We start from the raw sequence: 21,785 nt of genomic DNA on the forward strand, positions 1-21,785 counted from the left end.
ATTTTTTCCTTTTTTTTCTCCTCTAAAATCTAGGTGCGTCTTATCAGCAGGTGCGTCTTATAGAGCGAAAAATACGGTATGCACTCCGAAGCCTTGTTCATTTTGTTCACTTCTGTGCTGTGCTAATAGTTATTCAGGCCTTACTTATTCAAGCACCTCTACCAATGACGTAGGCTTGAATAACTTTATTAAACAGCACATAAGTTAACAAAATGGACAAGGCTTCGGAGTTTGTAGTTTGTAGAGGTCTGGCCCTCTAAAACATTCCAATTTCTCATGTGGCCCCATGGGAAAATTAATTGCCCACCCCTGCTCTAGGGCATGAAGTTCACCAGAGCTTCACCGGTTGCTACTGGATTCCTCTTCCACTCCTCCATGATGACATCACGGAGCTGGTGGATGTTAGAGACCTGCTCCCCCACCTTCTGTTTGAGGATGCCCCACAGATGCTCAATAGGGTTTTAGTCTGGAGACATGCTTGGCCAGTCCATCACCTTTACCCTCAGCTTCTTTAGTAAGGCAGTGGTCATCTTGGAGGTGTGTTTGGGGTCCTTATCATGTTGGAATACTGCCCTGCTGCCCAGTCTCCACAGGGAGGGGATCATGCTCTGCTTCAGTATGTCATAGTACATGCTGGCATTCATGGTTCCCTCAATGAACTGTAGCTCCCCAGTGCTGGCAGCACTCATGCAGGCACAGACCATGACACTCCCACCACCATGTTTGACTGTAGGCAAGGCACACTTGTCTTTGTACTCCTCACCTGGTTGCCGCCTCACACGCTTGACGCCATCTGAACCAAATAAGTTTATCCTGGTTTCATCGGACCACAGGACATGGTTCCAGTAATCCATGTCCTTAGTCTGCTTGTCTTCGGCAAACTGTTTGTGGGCTTTCTTGTGCATCATCTTTAGAAGAGGCTTCCTTCTGGGATGACAGCCATGCAGACAAATTTCATGCAGTGTGCAGCGTATGGTCTGAGCACTGACAGGCTGACCCCTCACCCATTCAACCTCTGCAGCAATGCTGGCAGCACTCATACATATATGTCCCAAAGACAACCTCTGGGTATGATGCTGAGCATGTGCACTCAACTTCTTTGGTCGACCATGGCAAGGCCTGTTCTGAGTGGAACCTGTCCTGTAAAACCGCTGTATGGTCTTGCCCTCCATGCTGCAGCTCAGTTTAAGGGTCTTGGCAATCTTCTTATAGCCTAGCCCATCTTTATGTAGAGCAACAATTCTTTTTTTCAGATCCTCAGAGAGTTCTTTGCCATGAGGTGCAATGTTGAACTTCCAGTGACCAGTATGAGAGAGTGTGAGAGCGATAACATCAAATTTAACACACCTGCTTCCCATTCACACCTGAGACCTTGTAACACTAACAAGTCACATGACACCCCACGGAGCGGAAATGGCTAATTGGGCCCAATTTGGACATTTCCACTTAGGGGTGTATTCACTTTAGTTGCCAAGGTTTAGACATTAATGGCCATGTGTTGAGTTATATTTGAGGGGACAGCAAATTTACGCTGTTATACAAGCTGTACACTCAATATTTTACATTGTAGCAGAGTGTCATTTCCTCAGTGTTGTCACATGAAAATATAACATAAAATACTTACAAAAATGTGAGGGTTGTACTCACTTTTGTGAGATACTCTATACATGCTAGCATACCCAGACAACCATACTAACATACCCAAAGACACATGTTCACATACTAACATACCCAGACACAGATGCTAACATACTGAAAGACACATGTTCTCACACTGACACACAAACATATATACTAACATACTCATACAAAGATACATGTTCACACACTAACATACACAGACATGCATACGTACCTCGGCATACACACACACTTTCTTATCCAGACAGACACACATCCCCAGACACACATACATACCTACACACATATATACCCAGGCAGACACACACTAACATACTCAGACAGACACACACTAACCCCGTGCAGTCTTAGCCTGTGTTTGATGCAGGTCGCCCAGTGACTTTGCGTGATCCTGCCTCCTCATGGAAGTTATTACAAACGAGGTGTATGTGTGTGAAATGTGGCACTTCTATGAATTATAACAACATGCGTACAGGCAGCTCCTCCTTAGTACTCCTCACAGTACTATTAAAACAATAGTAATGGATACAGGTAGGGAAGCGCAGGGTTAAATGATGTGGAAAAAATTGTATACAGGTGTGACGGCCCCGGGTTAATCGGTACCGTCTGTAATAGTTATTGTTTGTGATACCTGCATTTCCCAGTATATGTTGTAATTATGGTGTGTGCTTTTGTTCCCCTTGTTTGCTACCCTGTCCAGGTGCCACATGTCCTGCCCCCTCCCCCCTTACACAGACTACAGTAGAGACCCCCTACTGGGCTGAGTGCTAATACTCAGTCATATGCAAAGGAGGGCAGGATGTAATTCCCTTGTGTCTATTGGACGCAATTCCCTTGTGTCTATTGGACGCAATTCCCTTGTGTGTCCATTGGACGTAACTCAATCCCTTGTACTGTTTAAATACCCCTGTGTTCCCAAATAAAGAGAGTCCTGTTTTCCCCTCAACATGAGTGTTGCCTGATGCTTGGGGTGGGGTGCTATGATCCTGTATTGTCCTTTTCAGGACAATAACCATGCTGTGTAGCTAAGCTTCGGCTAGCCACAGTGCCAAGGTAGCTCCGGTGCAGCGACGCCCCCCCTTCTATCTACAACGCTGGTTCTGCCAGGCGCTGAAGGGGTTAATTGTTGGTGTCCCGGCAGGAGGAAGCAACGTTTGGCGGGAGTACCCAGTCGGGGTACAGGTCGGTCCCGTCACACCAGGACAATCTGAAATGTAGTCCTTTCCAATGATCTGTATAAAAGAAATTATACCATGGCACAGTATAGCAAGTAAAAAGTGTTGCCCCTATTTATTGGAGCAACTTACAAGAGGTGATGGCTCACAAAGTGAGCTACAGCAAGATAAAAGCTTCCACGAGGAATCCTCTGGTAAGTGATGATATGAATGGATGAAGATATAATCAGCGTTTCACCAGGTGCTGTGCTGGCTTCCTCAGGAGACAAATTTGCTGATCGCAAATAAATCAATAATAGTAGTCATGGAAGTTAGGAAGACTTCCCTACTCCTGGAGTATGCCACCGTCTATTTCTGGATCTACCAATGGAAGTTTATGAGGTTTGGCACGCAAGGGATGGTATTACACAGGACTCAAATAAATCCAGAGGGGTCTTCTCTTTATCAAACATTAATTGCATTGAGATACTAGCTATATGTTTATATTACAGCAGAAAAAGATGGTCTACTGGGAGCACGACATTGGAGGTAGGGCCAAAGCCTGTGATGACTTACCGAGGCCTTAGTCCTCCCGCCTCACACATCCCACAGGGCCCTTTCCACTTCAGAACCATCCAGGGATCCTTTGACTCAGGCAAAGATGGCCCTTGGTCAGGGCCGGCCCAAGGCAAAATGCCGCCTGGGGCAAATTTTAAAATGCCCCCCCCCCTTATCTACCCTTCCTCTCCCTCCGTCCCTCCCCCCCCCCTGTACTTACCTTTCAGCAGTCCTGCGGCGAGTCTCCCTGTTCAGTCTCGGTGCCGGCTTGTAATGCTGAGTGCCGGAAATCTTCCGGCAGTCAGCATTACATGCCGGCACCGAGACCGAGCAGGGAGACTCGCCGCAGAGGAGAGAGAGGGGCGCCGAGCGGGTACTGACAGCTTGGTAAGCGACAACCACTCAGCGCCCCTTTCTCTCTCTTTCGCTTTAGAAAGAAAAAAAAAGGGCTTGGGGCGGCGAAGTGCCGCCCCTTCAAAAGTGCCGCCTGGAGCGGCTGCCCCACTCGGCTCCATTGTCGGGCTGGCCCTGCCCTTGGTGATGCTGCAGTTTTTAGCCTCAGTCTAGAGAGACTAAAGGGTCTCAAAGATCCACACATTCAAGAAGGTACATAGCTCCTTCTTCCCCTGCTGCTGTGCATGGCAGCCAGACTTTTCTGTTCCGATGACAGTTGACAACGAGGGTGGCTCAGGCAGTAGGTACATTTCTGGCAGTTAGAACAAGCAGAACATTGTGGCTAGTTCCTGTCTGCCACCTAATACACCATCTACTCCATTGAGTTTTTTTGGATTGTAGGGGAAACTTCGGGTCCCAGGTCAGCCCTCATTTATCGCTAATAACACTCTAATGTGGAATATAATGGATCTTTTGGTGGGTGTTAATGAATTGTTACAGGTCTGCGAACAGCTCCTGAAGCAGTTTGTATGGTGGCTTCTGCCCCACAGCGGTTCTGTAGTGGCTTATTCAGAGGTAGGAAATTCAGGGAATGCCATCCTATGTAGCCAGTTCAAGTCAATGGAAAGGCAACAGACTAGCCCCGTGGGCCATTGGGGGCACATTTGAAGTACCGTATTTATCGGCGTATAACACGCACTTTTTTAACTAAAATATGAAGTTGAAACCCTACCTGCGTGTTATACGCCGATAAATCCTAGAGCTGCACAATCTTCCCCTGCACGGCTCTCTCGCGCGCCCTCTCTGATGCCGGGAGCCGGGTGATGAAGTCACTCCAGCCCCGGCATCAGCACAAAAAGTAAAATGCTGGAAGATAAAGAGGACCCATACCAGATCTCCCAAACGATAGGTAGTAATATATAAAATTAATGTGTTTGTGTGTGTGTCTCTGAGTGTGTGTCTTAGTGTGTGTGTCTGAGTGTGTGTGTCTGAGTGTGTGTCTCTGAGTGTGTGTCTGAGTGTGTGTGTCTGAGTGTGTGTGTGTGTCTTAGTGTGTGTGTGTCTTAGTGTTTGTGTGTCTGAGTGTGTGTGTCTGAGTGTGTGTCTGAGTGTGTGTGTCTGAGTGTGTGTGGTTTCCCAGATAGCAGTGATTCTGATTACACTTTTTTTTTTGTTCAGTTTTTTTGTTCAAAGATATAATAATTAATTAATTAATAATAATACTAATAAATGTTAAAATGTAATAAATATTATTCCAACATTAAGTTCAGAGCTTCCAAGTCATTTATTTTCAATTTATTTATTTTTACTCAAATTTCCTTGTTAAAATGGAGGTGCGTGTTATACACCAGTGCGTGTTATACGCCGATAAATACGGTATGTCTCCTTTGAGTGTTGCCCTGAAGAAGGAAGTTGGAAAGGTTTGGCTCATTCATCATCTTTCCTTTCTGAAAGTGTGGTTTGTATGTGACAGCAACGGACCTAAGCTTTGAAAAATTTCATATGCATCTTTTAATCGCGCTGTGTTGGGAAATGCGGCAGGGGGCTATTGATGGCAAAGACTGAGATTGAAGCACTTTTTCATTTACTGCTAGTTCACCTGGCTTGTTTTTGGCTTCTGTGATGCCAATGGAACAGTGGGTTACGTTAACAGGTGCCTTCCGATGGTTTGTTCTATTACGGTTGTTACAGGGTTGCTGTCAGTGGTATCATTACCTGGACAATTTTCTTTTAATTGGGCCAGCTGATTCTCAGGCATGTATGGATTTGCTCAAACTCATGCAGGTAATGATTTTACATTCTGGTTTTCCATTGTCACCTGGAAAATTGGTCATTGAGATTGATTCATACGGTATGCTTTGTTGTCTGCCATAGAACACGTTACAGTAACTGGGTGGATTACCGTATTTGCTCGATTATAGGACGACCCCCCAAATTTTAATATAACCGTATTGGCTCGAATATAGGCCGCACCCGAATATAGGCCGCACCCTTAAAGTTTGATGCTATTTTAAAGAACAAAATATTTTTAAAGAAAAATATACATTAGTGGAATGGTAAAACAGTATTTTATCTAATGAACAGGAATATATGTATTTTAACATTTTTGGCATCTACCGGTATTATACAGTTTGCCAGCATATGTTATAAATAAACAGAAAGCCAATAGCCATTTTAAGGTCCCCCCTTAATTCGTAATACACCTTCATAACCCCTGATATGCCATTCTGCCCCCCAGATATGCCACTCTGCCCCCCTTTATGCCCCTAGAAGTGTCACCCTGCCCCCTGAAATGCCACTCTGCTTCCTAAAAGTGCCACTCCCCCCCATAACTTACCAATGCACCCCCAGACTCCCTGGTGTCTAGCGGGGCTGGCCGATGGACATCTGCGCGATGCGTGCAGACAACCTCCGCTGCTGGTGACCGGACCACGTATCGTAGCTTTTAGACCTTCTGTCCGGTGCTGTTTAACCTCAAACGTCCGCCCTAGGCTACAGATTACATGAGAGTCCAGACAGTAATTTCACTACTGACTCATGAATCTCAGAAATAGGCCCATCAATTTATGTGTACTAACAGTTCCATGTTGATTCTCTGCCAGGGCATGGGCTCACTATATTATGACACCCAGAGGGCATCTTCTGCAACCATCTTGCTTTGTGTCTTAAATCAAAGCTGCTGTTCTGTAGAAGAATGTGTTATTGACTTCAGGTGACTAGCCACCAAGACCACCTGGAACAAGCCCTTTTGGTTGAATTCCATTATGGACTCTCAGAGACGTTCAAAGATGAGCTAGATAGAGTTGTATGCCACGCAATCCTCCTAGTCATTCAAACGACAGATGGCTAAGAGAAAGGCACCTGGTCTACAGGTGTACAGGTCTACAGTTATCCAAGCTGCCAACCTGCTGCCTTGTCTGCACCCACACCTGCACTACCCCTTAAAGAACCCATGCAAATAGGGGTAGCCCAATGACTATTGTTTAAAGAGGAGTAAAAAAACATAACCTGTGTTTATACAATGGAAGCAGGGGCATATTGTTTGAGACTGTAGGGCCATACAATGAGCATCAATAGGTGAGCACCTATCTGCCTATGGCTTTCAGACTCCTTATGCCTAGCTCCCCTTACCTTTCTGTCTTCCTCTGCTTGCAGTGGACTAGCTGGTCATGTTATCTGGTTTGGTGGGCTTAGGGGCAAGTGAACCTAGTCAGAACTCTGTCTATTCCCACAGTGACCAAACCTATCCATATACAAGTGGTAGGTGGCAGTTCTTTGGAATCTGGTCCTGTCACGGAAGAAACAGACCTACAATGTTGTCACATTGAATAGTTTTAAATATACCGTAGTATACAGCAGGGACATGAGTATACCATATACTCATGTCCCTGCTGTCGCTGTTACGCTGGTCCCTAGTGAAGGTTCCCACCGCAGAAGTTCTTCTGCCCAAGCTACTGCTGCTGGGAGAGGAGCCCCCCGGCAACAGTAGTCCAGGACTTAGATGATCCCAACAGTGAGATACCTCCTGCCAGCTGGAGATAGGCTCTGAGAAATAGCAGCAAGGTGAATACCAAATATAGCAGGAAACTAAGCGCCAACAGAGCAGTAGAGGAGCAAAGTCAGGAAGCTGGGTCAGTAACGGAGAGGGCCAAAACACACCAGAGGATGAAGCAGGAGCCAAGGTCAACAAAGCCGGGTCAGTACACAGGATTTACAGGCAACGGTACCAAATCGTGGAGCAAAGGGACGTCAGACAAGCAAGGGTCAATAACTAAATGGACAGCAGGAACAACAATACTAATCACAGTAAGGACCACAACAGGGTGCTTGTGAGAATCACAACCGGCCTTTTACAAGCCCCTCCCATATAACAAAAACCACGCCCCCGACCGTCCATCAATTCCCCGAACCACACACACACACATATACATGTACACTGCCCTTACACACACATACATATACACAGCCTTTACACACACATATATACACTTCCTTTACACACACATATACATGTACACTGCCCTTACACACACATATACATGTACACTGACCTTACACACCAGCTACCAAATAACTATACTGCTCTTACACACATCGGCCCATACACATACACAAGCTTACAAACACAAAAATACACATACACTGCCCTTACACCCCTTTCTCCCCCATCTCTTACCTCTTCCTCCATCCTTCTTCCTCCAGCCTCCATCCTGTATCCTGCATCCTGTGGTGGGAGTGCGGGGTCTGTCACTTCAGATCTCGCTTTACTGCTCCCTCATCACTACGCTGCTATTGTTGCAGAGTGCAGGGATGACGTCATATCCCCGCGCTCGGCATTATTTGGAATCAAAGCATTTGCTACTACAAATTTTTTTTGATGAAAAAGTTCCATTTTATTCAGTGGAACAAAACAGTGATTCCATTATTCTTCACAATATTTTTGTAAGAAACTTTTATTTCTTTATTACCGTATTTGCTCGATTATAAGACAAGTTTTTTTCCAGAGCAAATGTTCTGAAAAATACTCCTCATCTTATAATTGGGGTTGTCTTATATGATTGAGAAATTTTTGTTTTTGTTTCCTTTCATTTGCCAACCTGCCCCCCAGTTACAATTACATCTTTCCACTGTGATCAAAATATAAACCTCATATTGGCAACAATTCACCTAATCTATGACTTTAAAATAACAACATATCTGTAGCGGGCAGTGCAGGTGTCCTAAACTAATAAAACACAAATAATTTGAAATTTGGCCCACCTGACTGTACTAAATGAATTTAAAGGATTACCTTAGGAAAAATAAAAATAGATATTAAGGTCCTCTATTAAATTTTAGGTCCACTGGTCTCTCCAGGCCAATGTGCGCCGTCATGAGTTAAAGGGCCGTGCCACGCAACGCCATGGCTTTCTTTCTGTGGGTTACTTGGGTCAGGAAGTACGCGCACCTTGTTTTACCACATGCTGTGTCCCCACGGAGATGGGGCGTTTGTAACCACGTGCCATGTTGCTGTGTAACACCCTGTGCCTGCCGTACCGATTTCCGCTCTGTTCGACCGCTGTGTTCATTTGGCTCTGTAACTGTGTTTCGCTGTTGTGCTACCTGTATGCCGCACAGTGTGAACTGTACCTGTACCCCTCTCCCCCCCTTTTTTGATTTTTTGTACCCTTCCCCTTGTTCCTTTTAACGAAAAGTGAAAACCTCAATAAACATTGATTAACCCTGAAAGGCGTGCCAGTGAGTCTATTGGTCGCCTGCAGGGCTTACCTTGGTTTCTCTTTTACAACTCTTGTGTTAAACTTCTCTGCTGCTGCTGCGGTGCACAAACTGGCCACTTAGAGAAAGCAAGTCACTTGGAAAAATGCAAGCCCCTTACTGTTCCAGTTCTTTTGTGCAGATGTTGCTTCCAGAGTTTGTAACAGGTGATTGTAATGCGTTCATCACTCCACAACCTTGCTCTGCGAGTGTGCATGGTCTGTGGTTGCTCTTAGACACTTTAACTTCACCATAATAGCACTTACCGGGACAGATATTTCCACATTTAGCCACCTGGGGTCCTCAGTACGACCGATTCTACTCATTTTTTATATACCTGTTAGCAATGGGTTTGTCTGTAACACCTAAACTCAATAATTAAGAAGGGTGTCCACATACTTATGATCATATAGGGTATTTTAATACCTAAAAACATTTTACAGGCACAGTGGCAAGCCAGGGGGCAGATGTGCATAACTGGGAGGTAGGTTGGCAAACACAAGGAAAATGAAATAAAAACAAGAAATACATTTTTTCTCAATCATAGTTTTTATTAAATATGAAAAAATAGTTTACATGTGAATTAATATTTACTAGTAAAACTTTTTTCCTATAGAGTAGTCTTATATTTAGGCTTTTTATTTTTTCCTGAATTAATATTCAAATATTTTCATCTTATAATTGATTGCTAGTAGGTACAGTTTAGAGTTGGCCTTTTCTTCTCTATTGCTCATCCAACTCTCTGATTTTACCATCCATTGTAAGTGGTCCATTCCTGGCAAATTTCTCTACAAGAATAGCTAAACTGTCCTTGCATAATGCATAGCTAAATCAGTGAGGTGATTTTATACATCCAAGTTGTTCTTTGAGAAGTAGCTCACTAGGGCTAGCTCTTCATAACATGAAGACAGTGAAAGGACCTTGTCACTGCCAACTCCCTCTTTACTTGATAAAGCCTATAGTCTCCTAGGCAGATACAGACACATAGAATCAGCCTCAAAAATATTACATATCTATACACACACACACACACACACAACATCCCCAATAAGATAAGTGGGCAGCCTCTATACCTAAGGTTACAGTATGTCATTACAGTGGCCAGAAAGAAATCTGAAGTACTACTATATACAATACTGATTTTTATATATATATATATATATATATATATATATATATATATATATACACACACACACACACACATACTATACGTTCCAGTTCTGCCATTTTACCACATTACTGGAGGCTAACATTCAGAGCAGCGCGTTTCCAACAAATGTTTATTAAAGTCTAACAAAAAAAAAAAGAAGAGAAAAGCTAAAAGGGAGATATTTTGCCAGTTTTCCAATGGCACATGACTTGGGATGATTAAAGTGAACATGTCTTATAACAAGGGAAAAAAGTAAAAATTATAAAGATATTCTCAGTGAATCTGTAAAAACAGGCAAATAACTGGTTAGCACATGTTTGGTTTTGTCCACATGTTGTAGCAGCATTCACACAGACATATATTTCTACAATAATACTTTTATTTATATATAGATTACGTTATAAGAAAGTCTAAGAGTCACAGCTTTGAATTAGCTCTTGGGGAAAAAAAATTTGATGTGCCACCCACCCAACATTTCACTGGATATAACAAGTAACACCAGCAGAGGGTGCCACAGCCAAATTACAGAACTATACATTTGACAATGTACAAGTATTCAACGTTGTGCAGAATTATAAAGTTACTAGGGGACAATGTACAGAGAAAATAATTACATATATCATTATTAGAATACTACTGTGTTTTAATGTTAATTTATGATGAGTTTGTAAATAGTAGGCAGTTATAGTCACTACAGGTATGTTGAATTTATTGCTTTTAAAAGCTTATATATGTATGCTTTCAATATCTTTTAGTCAAAGCATGACACATTCATCAAGATGCAATATTCCTCACATGTATCTTTCTTTTTAGTTTTTTTTTTCTAAGAAAAATATGAGAAAAACTAAGTTACTGATATCAAGCCTATTGCCCATCTCTATTTTTGTAATGGGGAGAATGTCAGGATGAAAAGTAATTAGCAGTGAGAAACAAACACCATAAACACTATGTGTAAGCATAAAAGTAAACTGACTGGTGCCACAGACACCACACCATGTGGTTAATCGTTACTATTGTGCAAAATACTTATTTGATATTTTTACAAGAATTGTAGAGAGATAGGTAGAAACGCACAGAAGCAATTTATATTATATTACCATAATGTATTAAATAGGTGCAGAGAAAATATTTCTTGAGACTCAAATATACACGGTTCAGGTCTGGATAAATAACGGTTAAAAAACAATTATAAAAAGGATTTTATATGTTGCAGAGTACAAAGCACACAGAACCACATCAAATATGCGTTACTAAAGAGATGCTGGATCCTTAATAGTCTTAATTTGTCTTTTTGTCATCAGTAGGAGCATATGGTGGTGGGCGTTCCTACAAAATAAAACACATCATTTAGAATACCTTTATACAAATACAGCATGAATGCATGCTTACACATATCTATATTACATTGGTAAGTCTGTATATTGTGGCAAATGGGCAGGGTTTTCACCATAAAAAACTATAGCCAGCAGTGATTTTCTTAGGATGTATTAAAAAAAAAAACAACTAAAAATAGTACTATGTTTAGTAGCGTCCATCAACTGGACAGCTAATCCAGTAATCCTAGTTTGAAGTAATTTAACAGGATTTTAAACTCATGGAATAAGGTTAAATTACATCCACTTGAAAAAAGCTATATTTGATTTGTTATCCCTATCATGCAGAGAACAAAGAGTGTTTCAACCTGCTTCTCACTACAAATTTATCTTGAACCCTGCTACAATATGAGCATCAGTACTCCAAAGTGAAAGCTTTTTACACAAGTCCTCATTAATTGCATATGTATGAGATGTATTCAATCAGAAATGATCCGATTACAAATGGTCCAAATCAGCTCTATATGGCTCTGGATGTGAAGGAATAAGAAATTATATATTACAGATTACCATATCATGTCTGTTAATTTTGGGAATTAAAGTTTTGAGCTAGCAGGGGATTTAATCTTGTCTGAGATCGCACTTTTTGACATCAGGATTTGTTGTGGAAGTAGAACAAAAAAACAAAAAACATTAGTAACAGCAGAAATCTGACATGTAAATCCTTTGCCAATGATTTGGGTCTCTGTATATGCTTGTGTGTCTCTACACTTAATGTGTTCCATGCTTTGCATTTCTGTACCCCTTTCTCCTGCTTTCATTCATGTTATGTCAATAGGGTTTATTCACCAAACAGTTATGAGAAGAAACATGTAACCATCTCACCAATTTAACTGTGCATTAAGGAGGGTCACGTTAGCCTCACCAGAGAACAAACTCACCCTTCATAAAGTATAATTAACAAAGTGTTTCTGTCAGTGTAAACATTTTAACACAGCAGCTTCCTGCTGATGTGATATTATTATAGTTTATCTTTAAAAGAGTTGAGGTTTAATTATTCCAGTATGCAGGGATAACTGAGCCTTTTGTTTGTAGCAGAAACTCAGTATGGTTGACCCATATAATGCATAGTAAAGGCAGTAAGTTGAAATGTTTCATCTCTCTTGGAAATGAGGTTTTATAGTCAATGAGATTATGTTTTCGTTGTTTATCACTGGCTGTATTTCTGAATACTGATATGCAAACTAGTCACTCTGAAACGAGGGGAACGAAAAACATTCCGTTACTAACCATAGGCACGTAGACATTGTGAGGATTAGCCGGGTTATAATACGCACTGGACGCAGCTTCTGCAGCTTTGCTTCCTCCTTAAGAGAAAAAAAAAAGCTAGCATCAGAAAATATCTATAGCTATTGTGCAATTGCATTACACCTTTCACTGTTAAGGATGTTTCATTCATGCCGTTATCTGTATCATTTTCTTTGTACAGCGCTGCGGAATCTGTCAGCGCTTTATAAATAAAGTATAATAATAATAATAATAATAATGGAGATGCATAATGCATTAATATTATTGCTAAATGACTTGCTGCAAGGATCTTGTTTGCCACATCCTAACACCAGGATTAAAGTATAAATAAAACAGAGAGCCACTGTGGAGAGATTAATGGCAGTGTTGTGGCAGACTAAAGTCCTGCCTTAACCATGTATGCATCAGAATCTAGTGTCATAAAGATGTTGTTGCAAGTCATCTGCCTTATATATACACACAAAAAAATTGCAGCAGTACTGGATATTCCTTATACAATACAATCCCGCCAACTAACATGAGTACCATGCATATTGCGGAAAACCCACGTCTGTGACATCAATTGAAAATTGATTTTATTTAATCAATTTTTATTTTTTTTATTATGCAAAATGCCTTTTTAGTCTACACAATGATAACTTTTATGTTCTGTTTATATATGCGCTGAAAAAAATAAACACAAAAACACATCTACTGTGTTATCTAAATACATGACACAGGAATGTAAGCAAAGTAAAACTCTGGAAAGTTGACTCACCAGGTTCCATCCATCCAGAGGGTGCAGTAGGTGCTGGAGCTCCATTGTATGGTGGTCCTGGATAGGGAGGTGGAGGGGCCATGTACATCGGGTTCATTTCAGGTGGAGGTGGGTACATGCCAGGTCCTGTATCAGATTGGAATGGGTGGATTACTAGGGTTACTCATAGCAGGTAATAATATACCCCTTGGCTTTCTTTTTTTTATGGTCTGATGTAGGTCCCCCAGTCATGTACAAGTAATACTATTAAAAAAAGGTAACACTAAAAAGATACCATTTGAAATCACTCATTATGTGTTAAACAATGATGTTTAGAGACAACAATGAAACTCTGCTAAACAAATGTAACTTTATAAATTCAGACTGAATGTGGCTACACTGGTTGTATTTGGCTATTAGCGGAGTTTCTCACAGTTGTTGAGCCGAGTCTCACTTTATTGGGGATTGAGTTCTTAAGTTGTACTAGGATGGGTTGCAGTAGTGGCAACTACCTCCTGCATTCAATTCACTCAGCACCTGTGTATTTTACAGGTAATAGTTCTTGAGTTATTCCCAAAGAATAACCAGGTTCTAATGGTTTATCAACCAATTTAAGCAACCATGACAAGCATTGGGGGTTGACATCTTGCTAAGGCATCACAGGTTTTAAATCCTTGAAGACCTTATGGATGTACTATTATGTCTGAAAAAAAGATGTCAAGATTCATTTTATTTTTATTGATGGTGGAAATCACACTGTATGCTGACAGTTTAGATACTCTCATGTCACCAGACCCCAGTATCACCATTGGGTGAGCCATTAAACTTCTTTTTCCCAATCCTCATTAAATGTTTAAACACCCATACATACTATAAGAAATGGACATTAAAATGTTGCTGAAGATTTAAAGAAAAAGTTTCATGGCACTTTAAATAAAATTACAATGCCGTAAGAGTCACTAGATTAAATGTTGGGTTTTTGTTTTTTGTTTACCTTTTTTGTGAAAAAATATTGAATCTGATTATAATTGCATTCTAAATACCTGGAGGTGGGGCATAAGGGTATGCCATCGGCTGAGGGGCTGGTCCATATCCATTCATAACAGGAGGGCCATATGGGTATGGACCAGCTGGTGGTGCTGGAGAATATCCTGCAGGAGTAGGTGGGAAGCCACCAGGTCCATAAGCCCCTGGAACAGGAGCTGGTGTGTATCCATATCCTGGGTTAGGATTTTGTGGGGCCCTGGATGCTAAATAACAACATAATATAAAATATTAATCCACTGACAAACTTATGGAGAGCACAAACATATTAAAATAATTTAGTACCATAGCATCCCTGAGCTACAATACAGAAATAGCAACCCCTGTTCAAAAGTCTGTATACCCTTAGTTCTTAATACTGTGTATTGCCCGCTTTAGCATCAATGACAGCTTTTGTAATAGTTGTTTATGAGACCCCAAATTCTTGCAAGTGGTATAGCTGCCTATTGGTCATGGCAAAATGCCTCCAGGCCATCTTGCATGAACCGCACGTATGAGATCTCCCCAGAGTGGCTCGCTGATATTAAGGTCAGGAGACTGTGAGGGCCACTCCAGAACCTTCACCCTTTTCTGCTGTAACCACTGGAGGGCCAACTTGGCCTTGTGCTTAGGGTCATTGCGGTGCCGGAAAGTACAAGAGTGTCCCATGCGCAGCTTTCACGCGGAAGAATGCAAATTGTCTGATAGTATATTCTGATAACATGCTGCATTCATCTTGCCATCAATTTTCAAAAGATTCCCTGTGCCTTTAGAGCTCACGCACTCCCAAAACATCAGGGAGCCACCACCACACTTTGAAGTAGGGATGGTATTCTTTTTGCTATAAGCCTTGGTGACCCCTCTCCAAACAAAGCGCCTTTGGCTGTGACCATAAAACTCTATTTTGGGCTTGTCACTCCAAATTACAGCGTGTCAGAAGCTGTGAGGCATGTCAAGGTGTTGTTGGGCATATTGTAACCAGGCTTTTTTGTGGCATTGGTGCAGTAAAGGCTTCTTTCTGGCAACTCGACCATGCAGCTAATTTCTGTTCAAGTATCGTCGTATTGTGCTCCTTGAAACAACCGCACCATCTTGTTCCAGAGCAGCCCGTGGTTACCGGTAGGCTTTTCCTTTGTATCCCAAACAATTCTTCTGGCAGTTGTGGCCGAAATTTTTCTTGGTCTACCTCACCTTGCCTTGATATCAAGAGATCCCAAAATTTCCACTTCTGACTGGCATTATCAAGGCTTTGGATATCTTTTTTATATCCTTTTACATCTTTATAAAGTTATCTTGCCTTGTTATGCAGGTCTTTTGACAGTTCTTTTATGCTCCCCATGGCTCAGTATCTAGCTTGCTCAGTGTATCCATGTGAGAGCTAACAAACTCATTGACTATTTATACACAGACACGAATTGCAATTTAAAAGGCCACTTGTGTGGGAAATTTACTTTTAATTACTATTTTAACCTGTGTGTGTCACCTTATGTGTCTGTAACAAGGCCAAACATTCAGGGGTATGTAAAGTTTGATCAGGGCCATTTGGGTGCCATCTGTTATTATGATGGAGCCAAACAACTATATGATAATAAATGATTTCATATGATCACTAGCCTTAAATAAAAGTTTTTTGCATGATTAGTCATATTTTCTAAATCAATGCTAACATTTCACAATTTCTGCCAGGGTATGCAAACTTTTGAGAACAACTGTATCAGACCGGGTACAGCCCATTATTATTTGCATTGCGAGTTATTTGGATGCACTACAGTGTAAATATTACCCGTCTCATTTGTCAAGGGCAGGCACAAAATTCTTTTCACTAGGGCTGCAACAACTAATCGATAAAATCGATAATCGATAATGAAAATCGTTGCCAACGAATTTCATTATCGATTAGTTGAATCGATTTTTATCGATTATAAAATGAGGGTTTTTTCAGAGCAAACGCTCTGAAAAATACCCCTCATTATATAAACTGTTTCAGTGACTCACAGCAGCAGCTCCTACTTACCAGTCCCTCCCTGTAATCACTGTGACAACTGGCCCCGCCCCTTCCTTCTCCCAGAAGGCCAGAACCACATGGCTGTGACACTCATCTAACTGTAAGTATAAAATTAATATTTGGGCTGCTGAAAGTTAGGGGAGGTGGGGTTTAATTTAGGGGCAGTTATGGTTAATGGGGTGTTTAGGGTTAATTTAGGGGAAGTTATGGTTAATGGGGTGTTTAGGGGCAGCTATGGTTACAGGGGTGTTTAGGGTTAATTTAGGGGCAGTTATGGTTAATGGGGTGTTTAGGGTTCATTTAGTGATGAGGACTGAGGGTTAATTTAATAAAGTTAACTTAAGGCGCAGTTAGAGGTAAAGGGGAATCTAAATCATGGGGGCAGTGAAGATTAACCCAGTACTTATTTATAAAAGTATGGTGTCAGTGTGATGCGAACAGGTCTGTGACTCTGAGGGGACTATGAGATATCTGGGGGTATAAGGCATATCTGGGGAGGATGGAGTGACATATCTGGGGGTATAAGGCATATACAGTATATAAGGCATATAGGGTATATAAGGCATATGTTGGGAGGGCAGCGTGGCATGTCTGGGAGGCAGTGTGGCATGTCTGGGGAGGATCGAGTGGTGTATCAGGGGGTATCAGGCACAGTGGCATATGTGGGGGTAGAGTGGAGTGGCACATGTGGGAGGCAGCGTGGAGTGGCACATGTGGGAGGCAGCGTGGAGTGGCACATGTGGGAGGCAGCGTGGAGTGGCACATGTGGGAGGCAGCGTGGAGTGGCACATGTGGGAGGCAGCGTGGAGTGGCACATGTGGGAGGCAGCGTGGAGTGGCACATGTGGGAGGCAGCGTGGAGTGGCACATGTGGGAGGCAGCGTGGAGTGGCACATGTGGGAGGCAGCGTGGAGTGGCACATGTGGGAGGCAGCGTGGCAAGCCTGGGCTCAAATGTGCATGTGGGAGGCAGCGTGGAGTGGTATATGTGGGAGGCAGCGTGGAGTGGCATATGTGGGAGGCAGCGTGGAGTGGCATATGTGGGAGGCAGCGTGGAGTGGCATATGTGGGAGGCAGCGTGGCAAGCCTGTGCTCAAATGTGCATAAATTGGGGGGGGGCTGGTTGGGAAATAAAGACAAGAAATGCATTTTATCAGTTTTTTTTTTTTATTCTGCGTTTGTATTTAACATCATTTGTTTATTAAATTATTTTAAATAAATGAAAAATGTACATTCATTTTTTTATCCGATTAATCGAAAAAATAATCGGCCAACTAATCGATTATGAAAATAATCGTTAGTTGCAGCCCAAAATCTCACAGACTTCAATTATTGCAGCAAAAATGTTTTAATTAATCCTTAAGCACAGTAGGCATAATAATGATGTTTTAAATACAGTGTGTTTTAAAAGAGTTTGTTTATCATTCTGAAGTTAATTCACTAAAGTGGGAGTTATAGCTTCAATTCATTGGCTTAAAGGGGAACCCCCACCATTTGTTTTTTGTTATCACTTGTATCATATTAAAATGTTTTCAAAAGTTTTTTTTTACATTTTTTTACATTTTACAGTTTTCTCTTTTGGAAAACAGTTCTAGTGTTTGCATATTTTAGACAGCTTGATATTAGCCATTTGCATCTATTTTGGCTGTATTATTTTGGAGTAACCTATTAGACAAACACCCTGACTTCCTATACCATCTTGTAGTAAAGAACAGAATGGTTGAAGGAGAAACATTTTTGGATGTTCCCCCTCAATTATGCATTATGAAAAGTGACAAGAGCTAAACTGAGCATACATTACATATGGTTCCATCACCTAGCAGACTTAGGCAAAGTGGGGTTGGCCCTTCCAACTCTGTGAGTTAGTAAGTTAAAACAGCAACTCTCATAGAAAATAATGTTTAAGTTAATAAACTTTCGTATCACTGGCTGGAATGGAAGTGTTAAACATTCTCATTAACATTGAATACCCTCTGATTTTGTAAGAGACAAGATCATTTTGTTTAGAGAATTGCCACATTTAAACATACCATTTGTTGCCATCTTAAACATAAGTTGTCCAAACTCAATGGCTCCTCCGCTGTTAAATGTAAGTTTGAATGAAGCCCGACCTTCCCAACCACCTGTGCACAACAAAGTAACAGTCATCAGAACTAAACACTGACATCGACATCAACATCATGTTTTCCCTTTTGAAATATTACTTCAAAATATAAAGGAAGTTAAATAACATATCCTGTTTTAATTTTTGGGCAACGTAGCTACTGTCCAAACCATAACAGAAATATAGTAAATAAATAAAATTTTGTAATGTATTGGACATTTAATATGTTTAATATACATATATTTTACAAACATGTGTTTCTTTAAAGATGTCCTCATAATACCAGCATTGATAAAGGAGTTGATTAAGGAAAACATGATTTCGTTTATGATTGATCTGAAGGTATTACTATTAATATCTATTTTTATAGTGCAATAATATTCTGAAGCACTGCACAACGAGTACAGGACATAACAAGTAGTGCATCAGATAACAATTTGTACTTTGTTTTGAGCCTGGTTTGGGAGATTTCGTGGAAATCTATGTCCTTATGCCATGGCTTTTGCCCCAAAATGTTACCCCATTCAGCTTAGCAGGTGTGAAAAAATATACACTTTTGGTGGAAGTTTAGTTTGTGTACAAGACAGCTGAAGCCTATGGCTCCACTCATCATAAAGTCTACCTACAGTTGCAGAATCAGTAAATTTAACTACTGACCAATCTCACAAATGTAACTAGTTATTTTTTAATCCATGATTTGTCACTTTTGGCTAGTTGTTATGGTCAGGATTTTACATTTGACATTTGCACTAGTGCCAAACATCTGTTCAACAGCTCATTATTACTAAAATATAGAAATAAGAGTTTACCCAACTGTCGGTATCTCTACAGTAACCACTGGTTGAATATCAATATTAATTCTCACTGGAAACATACACATACCGCCAGGCTCGGCAGAGATTGTCCCCTTAATGTAGTTTGCTGAGAAGACTGGCTGTTCTATGGAGCATCCCTTCACCAGATAGAACGGCATCATGAATGACAGCATAGGATCTTTACCCTTGCTCAAAAATATCACCTGTATGATGAAATATATACAAGAAAAAGAATAAGATATTGAAACAAAAATATCACCTGTATGATGAAATATATACAAGAAAAAGAATAAGATATTGAAACAAATAGAACAAATTCTAGAATGCAATTTCCAAATTGTTTCTGTGTGTGCCATCGTTTTTCTAAAAGCAGCTCCTACAGAATCCTGACCAGCTTAACTTGATGGTAAGCAGAATTAGTCTTCCTTTAATAATATGTGCAGAAATTTCATCATAGGGAGTTATAGCTGTGGTGGGGCAATAATACGCAATAGATTTTTTTGCATTAGGATTCCTGATAAAGCATATAACAAAAATAAGCAGATATTGTGATTTAGGCAGAATTTATGAGTCAGAAGCGTAGCTTACTTACCACCACAGAAAACAAAACTCTTAAGGGATCTCAAGTCAACTTAATGAAAGGCATCAGTGGTAAATATGCACACTACTGGTAGTTTACCCACTGATTTCTCACCAAAAATATTTCTTGTCTTAAGATATAACAGCACAAAAGTGTCGAAATATTCATCTAATGAGCAAAACCACGTTAGAAGTATTCTTTTTTGTACCAAGTAACGGGACAAGAACTGTACAGAAAACACTTTGGACTTCTCCAAGGGGAGAAAATCACCTTGCCAAATTCTACATGTTACTGTCCCATACTGTGAAATAACCCATTTAATAGTATTTACAATATACATTCGTTAAAAACCCACTTTATACACACAAAATACAACTTCTCCAGATTTATGGTTTTTAGTGCTAATTAAAGGGGTGCCAGTCATCATACTTACTTTAATACATATGATAGCCAAGTGACCCTTTAAATAATTATTTTGTTTCCGATTTTGCAGAACCTCTTCATATGCATTTTCCTATTTCCCTCCCCCAAGCTTGCAGTATGTGTTTAGCCAAAGTATTATACGTATAAGTGATAACTTACCCTGTATGCTGTGAGATATAATGACCCCTTTTTGGTGCCTTTAAAGGGATCTGACTTGTGTGCCATTTCACTGAAGGTAAGCTCCACATCTTTACACTCCTTGATTATACTGAGAGAGAGAGAGAAAAAACAATCAGGTCAGTGTTATCAACCAAGGAGCTATGCAACTGAGACCTAGACCTAGAAGGAGTTTTCCACCGAGCACCCTGTCATCCATAATGAGGAGACTTTCACAATCCGTCCGCAAGGCTCTAACTACATGAGACAAAACACATTTACGGGTGAATCCTTTTCTCCATTTCAGGGCCCGTTTTAGTAATGAAACGTATATTCATCCCAGTTAATGTTTTATTTCCCTTTGCTAAAACCACTTTTATGTGCCCACTCCATACGCAGTTGGAACTATTATCTATTTGTCGAGGTGTCTCTAGTGTTTGGAACACCGCGATCTCGTTTATTCCCAACCTCTTTCTACTGAGGGACGGCCTACCAAATGACTGCACTCAGTGCTATGTCAGCGTGGAGTACAAAAAGCAACAACGGGAAACTATGCTGTGTGACGCGGAATTCCATACTAGGTTGTTTTATAACAATAATACTGATTACTAAACAATATGTTCTCTAGTGCAATACGAAGAACAGTGACATATGAAACACTAATGCCAGGTGAAGCTCAATAACGGCATTTTTAATTCGAGAAATCAATATATCATTTCGCGGAATATAAAAAAAAACAGCCGTCAATGCGTGAAGCGTAAAGAGAAAGAAGACGTTGATAGTGGGGCACCGACCTCTCGCCGTTATTTATAATGATGCCACCATTCTGAGAGTGGTTCCGGTTTAACGCCATCCTGCTCCAAACCACAGGACCGACCCCCGACTCTGCTGCCTGGAGAAATCGAGCTGAAGAGACAGAATTCAGGAAGTTAAAAAGAGGGCGGAACTGTGTACACAAGACGTCATTCCACAGGGTACAGTGCTTTCTGAGTCATGGGTCAGATGACTGAGATGACATTCGTCCACAAAACAAGTACCATACCAGATATAAAACAAGATTTTCCCTCACAAAGGCCATCTTTTCTTAACCCCTTAACCCCTTCGAGACAAAGGCTGATTTTACTTTTTGTACCCTTCGTGACAATGGCCTTTTTAACATTTCTGCGCTG

The 21,785-nt window shown here is 41.0% G+C and overlaps 1 protein-coding gene across 1 annotated transcript; it reads right to left on the reverse strand.

Moving 5' to 3' along the window:
• Window positions 1-11,433: 11,433 nt before the first annotated feature.
• LOC149284404 (WW domain-binding protein 2-like) lies at window positions 11,434-21,469 on the reverse strand. The gene is made up of 8 exons (XM_089496835.1): window positions 21,411-21,469; window positions 20,620-20,728; window positions 19,525-19,660; window positions 18,569-18,661; window positions 14,556-14,762; window positions 13,534-13,659; window positions 12,759-12,835; window positions 11,434-11,481 (listed from the first exon to the last, which is right to left on the reverse strand). The coding sequence occupies exons 1-8, from the start codon at window positions 21,467-21,469 to the stop codon at window positions 11,434-11,436; spliced, it is 855 nt and encodes a 284-aa protein (XP_089352961.1).
• Between the last annotated feature and the right edge of the window lie 316 nt (window positions 21,470-21,785).

Source organism: Sceloporus occidentalis, unplaced genomic scaffold, assembly GCF_023333645.1.
Source record: "Sceloporus occidentalis isolate IW3139 unplaced genomic scaffold, rSceOcc1.0.p SCAF_94, whole genome shotgun sequence".
Classification (NCBI taxonomy): domain Eukaryota; kingdom Metazoa; phylum Chordata; class Lepidosauria; order Squamata; family Phrynosomatidae; genus Sceloporus; species Sceloporus occidentalis.

Bases quoted from the DNA above. Each gene is read 5' to 3' on its own strand.
- LOC149284404 (XM_089496835.1), bottom strand. From the start codon at position 21,469: ATGGCGTTAAACCGGAACCACTCTCAGAATGGTGGCATCATTATAAAT. The intron at 14,763-18,568 runs GTATGTTTAAAT...GTTGTTATTTAG, and splicing joins GTTTAAGATGGCAACAAATG to CATCCAGGGCCCCACAAAAT. The intron at 11,482-12,758 runs GTTAGTAACGGA...TTTATTTTGTAG, and splicing joins ACAATGTCTACGTGCCTATG to GAACGCCCACCACCATATGC.